Genomic DNA, 11227 nt, shown 5'->3' on the forward strand with positions numbered 1-11227 from the left:
TCTTGACCTCATGATATGCCCGCCTCAGGCTCCCAAAGTGGTGGGATTATAGGCATGAGCCACCACGCCTGGCCCCAATCTCTTTTCAAAGTACTTTTTTCTTTAATGAATGTCATAAATCAAAACTTTTTTTTCTAATGACAAACATTTTTCTTTTTTATTTTATTTAATTTTTTTTAGAGACTTGGTCTTGCTGTGTGCACCCAGCTGGAGTGCAGTGGTATTCACAGGTGTGATCTTAGTGCACTAGAGCTTCATATTCCTGGGCTCAACAATCCTCCTACCTCAGCCTGCCAAGTAGCTATCACTACAGGTGCCAGCTGCTGTGCCTGGCTTCCACTTTTTTTTTTTTTTCCTTTAATCAGCTCCTTTTAAAGACCAAAGAAAACCTGTCCTCTTGTGTGGCCTAAGTTGATCTGTGAACATTATTCGCTATGACCCAGAAAATCCCACAAACTCGTGCATGTTAGAAGGATGAAACCCTCATGTTCACTGTAAGAACTGTGAAGGTGCTCAGGCCATCACAGGTATGCTTATATGAAAAGCCACCAAGTATCTGAAATATTTTCTTTTACAGAAATTATGTATACCATTTCAGTCTTAGAAAATGGAGTTGGTAGCTGTACCCAAGACAAACACTGGGGTTGAACTCACCAGTTGTCCAAAAAAGGTACTGAAATTTGCTTACAAGTACAGAGTTATGCCGAACTTAAGGGTATAGATGTAGATTCCCTGGTTGTTGAGTACATCCAGGGAACAAGGCACCCATAATGTACCACCTGACTTAACAGAACTCATGGGCAGATGAACCCATCCACAGATTCCCCTGCCACATCCAGATGATGCTTAGTGAAAAGAAACACACTGTTCCAAAAGCAGAAGAGGAGGCTGCATGGAAGAAAAAGATACCCCAGAAGAAACATAAACTTAAGAGACAAAGAAATTCAGCCAAAGAAAATGCAAATAAAAGTTCAAAACAAAAAAACCAACTCTAAAATTCATAAAACACAAAATATCATATTCTCTTAAATATGCCTCTATGATATCTCTCTGATAAAAGTTGGCTGTACTAGAGAAAATGAAAATAGGTGTTGGTGACCGGCAGATTCTGGGTCTATGATGAATCAGAGAAGGATGGTTTTCACTGTTTTACATTTTTTTAATGCCTGATGTTGACTTGGTAGAAAGATGATAATAAAGAGATTCTTCTGTCTATGTGTTTTAGATTACTCATGTTGACTGAAGAAAAAAAATTAAATTTGTTAAAGAAAGTGAGTTTGATTTAGGATTGACTGAGGACAATAGCCTGGAAGCAGTTCTGACAGACGGCTGCTATGCAGTATTTTGGTTTACAGTTTATAAGAGACAAGCGGGCCCTGTGCTCTATCTTGTTTTTTCTTCAAAGCATATTTCTGGAGAGCACAGAGTCCCAGAGTCAGGAATGTTATAAAGTCAGGCTGGAAACCAGAAATAAGTAACATGACTAAACATTTGTATGTTTTTTTGTTTTGTTCTGAGACGGAGTCTCGCTCCATTGCCCAGGCTGGAGTGCAGTGGTGCAATCTCGGCTCTACTGGAACCTCAGCCTCTTTGATACAAACGATTCTAATGCCTCAGCCTCCCAAGTGGCTGAGATTACAGGTATGCACTACCACACCCGGCTAATTTTTGTATTTTTAGTAGAAATGGGATTTCACCATGTTGGCCACGCTGGTCTCCAACTCCTGATGTCAGGTGATCCACCCACCTTGGCCTCCCAAAGTGCTGGGATTACAGGCTTGAGCCACAGCGCCCGGCCACTACTGCCTCACTGTCATGCAGTTAAATAATCTTAGACGCTTCCTCCTCGACTTTATACATACACACCGGAGGAGGGCTCTGCTCCTGTGTTATTCTGGCAGTGGGGTTGAGGATGTTTGTCTCATGGAAACTGGTGATGTGAGAAGCAGGTGAATAGCCTGCAGGGGGCAGCAGAGACCAACGCCAGGGACTGGACGCTGAGGCCAGTATGGATCCTGCCAAGGAGGGATGTGGAGCTCTCCTGGATGCTTCCTGGGCAGCCGCCCTCCTGCAGGTGGCTTGCAGCTGCTCAGAGCAGATCCAGAAAGAGTGTGGGTTCTGACACGCTGCAGCGCCCTGGAAAGCAGGAGACCCACGTGCAGGTGCACTTCAGGGGTTTTGTCTTTCTGCGGCTGTACATCTGGAATCTGGGGCCGTTTTCAGGAGCAGTGCTTTGGGTTTGACATGCAAAGGGTCCCTGGGGTCAGGCTAATTTGCATATCTGAAGAAAATCTGAAGATCAAGTTCAGGGAAAGAACTGTTTGGGACCTCTCCTGGAGAAGGGGCTTATGAAGTTCACAGTTTATTTAGGTCAGAAGCTTAAAATCACCAAGTGAGAGTTTTCTGCCGATGAAGATGAAGGTCTGGAAGGAGGGAGCGTTTCCACACTGTGAGGTGGGGTGAGATATGTGAAAGCCTTGGCCATGTCTCATCCCTAATTCCGTGCTCCTGAAGGACAACTGCCCCTCCTTCCTGGTGCAGTCGTGTCTGGCCTAGTCTGGGCACCCCTTCCTGCTCTGAGGTCAGCAGATCGCTCCATTGGACACTGAGTCTGGAATTTCCTGCACACACTTAGGACCCTGTGCAGGACGAGGAAGCACTGACAGCCCATTTAATGAGGAAGAAGACAGTGCCCTGTCTAAAATCAGGAGCAAATTTGGCTGAAAAAATATCCAATGATCAGGGCTCAAGGAGAGAGTTGTCCCTTAGAGAGAAGCTATGGCTAGAACTGATCAGTTGGGCTCCGCAGGGCCCGTTACCCAGGGCTTGTGCCGTCACTCAGTTCTGAGGGGGCGGGGCCTTGCACCTTGCCCAATCAGAAGCGCTGGGGCAGGGCCTGGCCAACTGTCCATCCGGAAGGAGGAGGCCCATTCCGGCTTCCACTTTTGATGCTCTGCAGATTGTTGTCGGGATACTAGATTTCCTACTCGGAGAGGCCCGGGTCCCTTCGCCACTTCTGTCTCTCTGCCGCCTGCACTGTGACCTGCACTATTCACGGGAGCCCTAGAGAGGACCCCAGGACACCCGGAAGCCGGGAAATGGTGAGTGTGTGGGGCCGGAGTCCCCAGACGGGGGAGGGGCTGGGTGAAACCGGCCTGAAGCGGCTGTGGCGGAACCCGGGTCTCCTCATGGCGCCTCCCGCATCTGGGACCGGAATCCCTCTGTCTCAGCCTGTCCCTCCGTCCCCTGGGCCGCAGGGTGCGGCTGGGCCGGCAGCCAGGACCCCGGGCATCCTGTCCTGTTCGTGCGCGGGTGACTGTGGGTCCTGGCCCCGGAGCCCTCTCTGGGCAGCTCCGCGCCCACAGCCCCCGATTCTGCGGGGACCACGGGAGGGTCATGGGGGAATCCCGCGGGGTTTTTTTTCTGTTAAAAGTTAAAGAGTTTGGGCCGGGCGCGGTGGCCCACGCCTGTAGTCCCGGCACTTTGGGAGGCCGAGGTGGGCGGATCACGAGGTCAGGAGATCGAGACCATCCTGGCTAACACGGTGAAACCCCCTCTCTACTAAAAATACAAAAAATTAGCCGGGTGTGGTGGCGGGCGCCTGTAGTCCCAGCTACTCGGGAGGCTGAGGCAAGAGAATCACAGGAACCCAGGAGACCGAGGTTGCAGTGAGCCGAGATCGCGCCACTGCATTCCAACCTGGGCGACAGAGCGAGACTCCGTCTCAAAAAAGAAAAGAAAAGAAAAAAAAAAAATTAAAGAGTTTGAGCAAACAGCGATTCATGAATGAGAAACACCCAATCATGACTTTTGGTTTGTTACCAAAAAACTTTAAGAAGAATTGCATTTTGTTAACGGTGGAGGGTGTCCAGGTTCTTGGCGTCTTGAACAAAGAATTGGACAAAACGCATAAAACAAGGAAGGAATGAAGGGATTTAACACTCCACAGTGTGCGAGCGGGGCCGAGCACAGGGGCTCAAAGGCCGCATTACAGAATTTTTGGGAGTTTACCCCCTGGAGGATTCCATTGGTTACTTGGGGTATGCCCTATGTCAAAGGAGAGGATGAAGTAAAGTTATAAAATCATTTACTGGCCGGGCGCGGTGGCTCAAGCCTGTAATCCCAGCACTTTGGGAGGCCGAGACGGGCAGATCACGAGGTCAGGAGATCGAGACCATCCTGGCTAACACGGTGAAACCCCGTCTCTACTAAAAAATACAAAAACCTAGCCGGGCGAGGTGGCGGGCGCCTGTAGTCCCAGCTGCTCCGGAAGCTGAGGCAGGAGAATGGTATAAACCCGGGAGGCGGAGCTTGCAGTGAGCTGAGATCCAGCCACTGCACTCCAGCCTGGGCGACAGAGCGAGACTCCGTCTAAAAAAAAAAAAAAAAAAAAAAAATCATTTACTTGGCTTAAGCCCTATGGAGTGGGTATTTCCTTTCATAGCTGAAGTGTGAATAGGCCTTATGTTCCCTGCCTGCAGACCCTATTTTCCTGCCTCAACTTGAGTTTGATTTTGGTGTCCTTAGGTAATTACTTATGGCACTAAACACACTTCAATCTAATTGCTGCTGCTTTAAATTTGTTCCCACTACCTATAGGGACTGGCTTCCTCCTGCATTTTCCTAATCTATGGGATGCAGGGTCTCAAATCCTTCACCCTGCTACCCCACTTAACTCTTCAGTGGTTTGCAGTAACATCTTAAATGTTCAATTACTTTCCTGCATCTCCAAAAATTAACTCCCCTTCTCCAACTCACAGTATTATCAACTTTCTTTTTTTTTTTTTGAGACAGAGTTTCACTCTTGTTGCCCAGGCTGGAATGCAATGGCACCATCTCGCCTCATTGCAACCTCCGCCTCCTGGGTTCAAGCGAGTCTCCTGCCTCAGCCTCCTGTATCAACTTTCTTTATTGTATAGTATATTTCTTCATCCTTTCTTTCACATAGATGCAGTATTTTAGTGGTTTGTCATCTTTTCACAAGGTCATGGATGACTCTTTTTAAAATATTTGTGTTCTGTTTCTGAACATTTCACGTTAACAGGAAAATAGAGAATAACAACTTGATACTCCAGTGAAAAACCCCTGTTCCTCTCCTCTTATCTTGTAAGGCACAGACACCATCTCAGAATGTCTTTGGGTTGTTTCCTTTTTTGTTTGTTTGTTTTGGTTTTTTTTTTGAGACAGAGTCTCGCTCTGTCGCCTAGGCTAGAGTGAAGTGGCACGGTCTTGGCTCACTGCAACCTCCGCTTCCCAGGTTCAGGTGATTCTCCTGCCCTCAGCCTCCCGAGCAGCTGGGTTTACAGGTATGCGCCACCACAGCCGGCTAATTTTTTTGTATTTTTAGTAGAGATGGGTTTTCACCATGTTGGTCAGGCTGGTCTTGAACTCCTGACCTCAAATGATCTGCTCGACTCAGCCTTCCAAAGTGCTGGGATTACAGGCGTGAGCCACCACGCCTGGCCTGTTTCCTTTTTGAAAACTTTACAGGGTGATGTGTCTTCAGGAGTCCCAGTCTATCTTTTCCTGGTCCTGGGTTTCAGAACCGTCTGGGGCTGAGCCAAAATGCCCACAGCTTCCATCCCTCCTGGCCTATTGAATATCAGCCCCTGGGTCAATCCTCCCAGAGGAGGGTGTGGGGCCTCCCAAAGGAGCAGCTGAATTTCCCAAATGGGAGGAGACTCCTGGTACACTCTTCATCTAGATAGCCAACCCCTTGGGATGCTCAGTTTTTCTCCCCCAGTCCCAGCTTCCATTAGTTGGAGACACATAGCTGGTCAGCCAGTTGGATGTTGCTATTAAGAGAGAGGTGTAGGTTAGGAGAGTTACAGCAGAGTCATCTCAACAAAGCCATGACATAACAGTGCATTCCTCACAATCCCAGAGAGATGAGGGCAGCATGCCTTGCAGGGCAACACAGAGTGAGGGGAACATCCAGGATGCAGATTCAGCCAGCAGGTGGGGAGAAAGACAGACAGGGACCTTTGGGCCAGAGTTTTTCTTGGGGTCCAAGGAGGTTTCTCTCAGGGAGTTGTTTCTGGTAGATTTAGAGCAAGCAGGTGCTAGTTCTGTGAAGTCAGGCTCTGATTAAGAAGTGGTCTATGCCATCCATGTGGTTGTAAGGGTAAGTGGGGCAAGTCAAGTTGATGTATGAAGCTGTTCCACAGTGAGGTGGTCACCAGGAGGCAGCCATGTAAGTCACATATGTGGGTTAAGCACATGCAGGAACTGGGAGGAGGTGGAGAACTGGGAACTGTTGAGGTCGAGTGCAGCTTTCTTTTTCTTCTTCTTCTTCTTTTTTTTTTCTGCGACAGTTTTCCTTTGTCGCCCAGGCTGGAGTGAAGTGGCACTCTCTCAGCTCTCTGCAACCGCCGCTTCCCGGGTTCAAGCAATTCTCCTGCCTCAGCCTCCCGAGTAGCTAGGATTACAGGCACGCACACACCCGGCTAATTTTTGTACTTTTTAGTAGAGAGGGAGTTTCACCATATTCGCCAGACTCTTTACCAGACTCCTCACCTGAAGTGATCGGCCTGCCTTGGCCTCCCAAAGTGCTGGGATTACAGGTGTGAGCCACTACACCTGGCTTGAGTGCAGGTTTTTTCTGTTATAAGAAAGTGAAACCCATAATGAAAATGCATGGTAAGGTGACATAAGAACTCATGATAACAGGCAACTCTAGAAGTAATTCATGTGGAGATGATGGGCCAAAGATTGATTGTTCTCCTGTAGATAACCATCTGTCCTTGTCCCTGTTAAGTGAGGACCACTTGCATAATTGGCTGGTGATACCTGCTTTGTCATGGTTTCACTGTTTTCAGAATCTGCTGTTTTCTATTAAGTCTATCTTTCTATCTGTTAATACCATTTTCTCTTGATTAGTATAGATTTTATTTATTTTATTTTATTATTTTTTTTTTCAAGACAGAGTTTCACTCTTGTTGCCCAGGCTGTAGTGCAATGGCGCAATCTCAGCTCACTGCAACCTCCACCTCCCGGGTTCAAGTGATTCTCCTGCCTCAGCCTCCCAAGTAGCTGGAATTACAGGCATGTGCCACCATGCCCAGCTGTGTTTTTTGTTTTTTGTTTTTTGTTTTTTTAAATAGAGACAGGGTTTCTCCGTGTTGGTCAGGTTGGTCTCGAACTCCCGACCTCAGGTGATCCACCCGCCTCGGCCTCCTAAAGTGCTGGGATTACAGGTGTGAGCCACTGCGCCTGGCCTATTTATTTTATTATTATTTTTTTTGAGATGGAGTCTTGCTTTGTTGCCTAGGCTGGAGTGCGGTGACGCAGTCTCAGCCCACTGCAACCTCTACCTCCTGGGTTCAAGCCCTTCTCCTACCTCAGCCTCTCGAGTAGCTGGGACTACAGGCGCCCACCACCATGCCTGGCTGATTTTTATATTTTTAGTAGAGACGGGGTTTCTCCATGTTGGCCAGGCTGGTCTCAAACTCCTGACCTCAGGTGATCTGCCTGCCTCAGCCTCCCAGAGTGCTGGGATTACAGGCGTGAGCCACCGCGCCTGGCCGAAGACCCTCTCTCTTAACAAAAAAAGGCTTGGTTTGTGGGAGAACATGAGTATAGACAGAAAGTAAGAGTTGTGATGACTAAGTCATGGGATAAATGTTTGGAGTCCACAGTATCATGGGAACTTCGTAGGAATAAAGAATAAGCCTCCAGGGCTGTTAGTCTTACCTGTCCTCCTTTACATGTGTGAGATGTTTCAGGATTCTGTGGCCTTTGAGGATGTGGCTGTGAGCTTCACCCAGGAAGAGTGGGCTTTGCTGGATCCTTCCCAGAAGAATCTCTACAGGGATGTTATGCAGGAAACCTTCAAGAACCTGACCTCTGTAGGTAAGAATGACAATATTACTTCCCAGTGAATTAGAGAACAAATGTTTCTAGCTCATCAATGCTGTTCATTGATTTGGAACATGGACAGAAAATACTTTGATGAATAAATCAGACATGGCTACCATGTACCATGAATACAGAATCTAATTATTTTAAAATAAATTCATACTAATTCTGGATCTGTGTTTTCTCTGGGTCTGTGTTTTAGGAAAAACATGGAAAATTCAGAACATGGAAGATAAGTACAAAAATCCCAGGAGAAATCTAAGGTAATTTTGTCTCACAAGACAAGACAATGCCTCTAGAAAATCTTAAAATGTGAGAAAATATTAAAAAGAAGCAAAAGAGCCGGGTACAGTGGCTCACACCTGTAATCCCAGCACTTTGGGAGGCCAAGGCAGGTGGATCACGAGGTCAGGAGATCGAGACCATCCTGGCTAACACGGTGAAACCCCGCCTCTACTAAAAATACAAAAATTCCCGGGCGCAGTGGCTCAAGCCTGTAATCCCAGCACTTTGGGAGGCTGAGACGAGCGGATCATGAGGTCACAAGATCAAGACCAACCTGGCTAACACGGTGAAACCCCGTCTCTACTAAAAATACAAAAAACTAGCCGGGTGAGGTGGCGGGCGCCTGTAGTCTCAGCTACTCGGGAGGCTGAGGCAGGAGAGTGGCGTGAACCCGGGAGGCGGAGCTTGCAGTGAGCTGAGATCCGGCCACTGCACTCCAGCCTGGGCGACAGAGCGAGACTCCGTCTCAAAAATAAATAAATAAATAAAAAATAAAAATAAAAATAAAAATACAAAAATTACCCAGGCGTGGTGGCAGGCACTTGTAGTCCCAGCTACTCGGGAGGCTAGGCAGGAGAATGGCGTGAACCCAGGAGGCGGAGCTTGCAGTGAGCCGAGATCACGCCACTGCACTCAAACCTGGGCGATAGAGTGAGACTCCATCTCAAAAAAAAAAAAAAAGCAAAAGAAATAAACCCAGTATCAAATTTATGTATTCATAGAAAGTTTTCCTAAAAACATATGTTTAAATGTAACATAGGCTGGGCTGGGCACTGTTGCTCATAACCAAAATCCCAGTCCTTTGGGGCATTCAGACCAAAGGATGGCTGGAGGCCAGGAGGTTGAGGCTGCAGTGAGCCATGATGGTATCACTGCACTCCAATTTGGACAACAGGGTGAGTTGTAACCCCAGCTCAAAAAAAAAGACGCACATGTTTAGTATTTGTAAAATAGTTTACTTGAAGATAGGATTATGAAGTCCCATAGAAAAACTAATTTTTAAAAAATATATATACCCAGACCATCTTGCAGAGCATATGGTTCATTAATATTCAAACAATTCAGACAGAGCAGAAAGCTGACACTTTGCCAGGCCGTGTTAAAAATGCAAGTGCAATACTTGTTAATGAATATAAATCATGATTTTTTTCTTCTTTTTTGAGACAAGAGTCTCGCTCTGTTTCCCAGGCTGGAGTGGAGTGGTGTGGTTTCAGCTCACTGCAGCTGCCACTGCTTGGGTTCGAGGTATTCTTGTGCCTTAGCATCCCAAGTAGTTGGGATTACAAGCGCATGCCGTCACACCCAGCCAATTTTTGTATTTTTAGTAGAGACAGGGTTTTGCCATGTTGGCCAGGATGATCCCAAACTCCTGGCCTCAAGCCATCTGCCCGCCTCAGCCTCCCATAGTGCTGGGATTACAGGTGTGACACACTGCACCCAGCCAATATAGATCGCTTTTTTTTTTTTTTTTGAGACAGAGTTTTGCGCTTGTCACCCAGGCTGGAGCACAATGGCACTATCTCAGCTCACTGCAACCTCTGTCTCTGGGGTTGAAGCGATTCTCCCACCTCAGCCTCCCGAGTAACTGGGATTACAGGCACCTGCCACCGTGCCCGGCTAATTTTTGCATTTTTAGTAGAGACGGGGTTTCACCATGTTGGCCAGGATGGTCTCGAACTCATGACCTCAGGTGATCCGCCCACCTCAGCCTCTCAAAGGCGTGAGCCACTGTGCCCGGCCCTATACGTCACTTTTAATCAAACCGTTAATAATATGCTTCTTATTTTTCACTGAAGTCTTATGAGAGAGAAACTCTTTGAAAGCAAAGAAAGTCATCACTGTGGAGAAAGCTTCAACCAGATTGCAGATGACATGCTGAACAAGAAAACTCTTCCTGAAGTAATACCGTGTGAAAGCAGTGTGTGTGGAGAAGTTGGCGTGGGTCACTCATCTCTTAATAGGCACATCAGAGCTGACACTGGACACAAGTCTTCTGAGTATCAGGAATATGGAGAGAATCCATATAGAAATAAGGAATGTAAGAAAGCCTTCAGTTATCTTGACTCCTTTCAATCACATGATGAAGCTTGCACTAAAGAGAAACCCTATGATGGTAAAGAATGTGCGGAAACCTTCATTTCCCATTCATGCATTCAAAGACACAAGGTGATGCGCCGTGAAGATGGACCTTATAAATGTAAGTTTTGTGGGAACGCTTTCTTTTTTCTCAGCTTATGTCTTATCCATGAACGAATTCACACTGCTGTGAAACCATATGAGTGTAAACAGTGTGGTAAGGCCTTTACTCGTTCCACTACCCTTCCAATACATGAAAGAACTCACACAGGAGTGAAAGGCGATGCATGTAAGGAATGTGGGAATGCATTCAGTTTTCCTAGTGAAATTCGTAGACATAAAAGGTCTCACGCTGGAGAAAAACCCTATGAGTGTAAGCAATGTGGGAAAGTCTTCATTTCTTTCAGTTCCATTCATTATCATAAGATGACTCACACTGGAGAGAAACCCTATGAATGTAAGCAATGTGGGAAAGCCTTTAGATGTGGCTCACACCTTCAAAAGCATGGAAGGACTCACACTGGAGAGAAACCCTATGAATGTAGGCAATGTGGTAAAGCCTTCAGATGTACCTCGGACCTTCAAAGGCATGAAAAGACACACACTAGTGATAAACCCTATGGATGTAAGCAGTGCGGTAGAGGCTTTAGATGTGCTTCACAACTTCAAATTCATGAAAGGATGCACAGTGGAGAGAAGCCCCATGAATGTAAGGAATGTGGAAAAGTATTCAAGTATTTTTCTTCCTTGCATATACATGAAAGGACGCACACTGGAGAGAAGCCCCATGAATGTAAGCAATGCGGAAAAGCATTCAGGTATTTCTCTTCCTTGCATATACATGAAAGGACACACACTGGAGATAAGCCATATGTGTGTAAGGTCTGTGGCAAAGCCTTCACTTGTTCCAGTTCCATTCGATATCATGAAAGGACTCACACTGGAGAGAAACCCTATCAATGTAAGCACTGCGGTAAGGCCTTTATTTCCAATTACATTCGATATCATG

The 11227-nt window shown here is 46.7% G+C and overlaps 1 protein-coding gene across 1 annotated transcript in view; it reads left to right on the forward strand.

Annotated features, from left to right (window-relative positions):
* The first annotated feature begins 5935 nt into the window (after nucleotides 1-5935).
* The window catches only part of ZNF20 (zinc finger protein 20), a 28091-nt gene continuing 22799 nt past the window's right edge, over nucleotides 5936-11227 (forward strand). Inside the window, exons 1-4 of the mRNA XM_011994065.1 lie at nucleotides 5936-5958; nucleotides 7716-7851; nucleotides 8060-8120; nucleotides 9939-11227. Coding sequence (XP_011849455.1) covers nucleotides 7716-7851; nucleotides 8060-8120; nucleotides 9939-11227 — 1486 coding nt within the window. The 5' untranslated portion in view covers nucleotides 5936-5958. The remainder of the gene's footprint in view (nucleotides 5959-7715; nucleotides 7852-8059; nucleotides 8121-9938) is intronic.

This window comes from Mandrillus leucophaeus, unplaced genomic scaffold (genome assembly GCF_000951045.1).
Source record: "Mandrillus leucophaeus isolate KB7577 unplaced genomic scaffold, Mleu.le_1.0 Scaffold440, whole genome shotgun sequence".
NCBI classification, from domain to species: Eukaryota; Metazoa; Chordata; class Mammalia; order Primates; family Cercopithecidae; genus Mandrillus; species Mandrillus leucophaeus.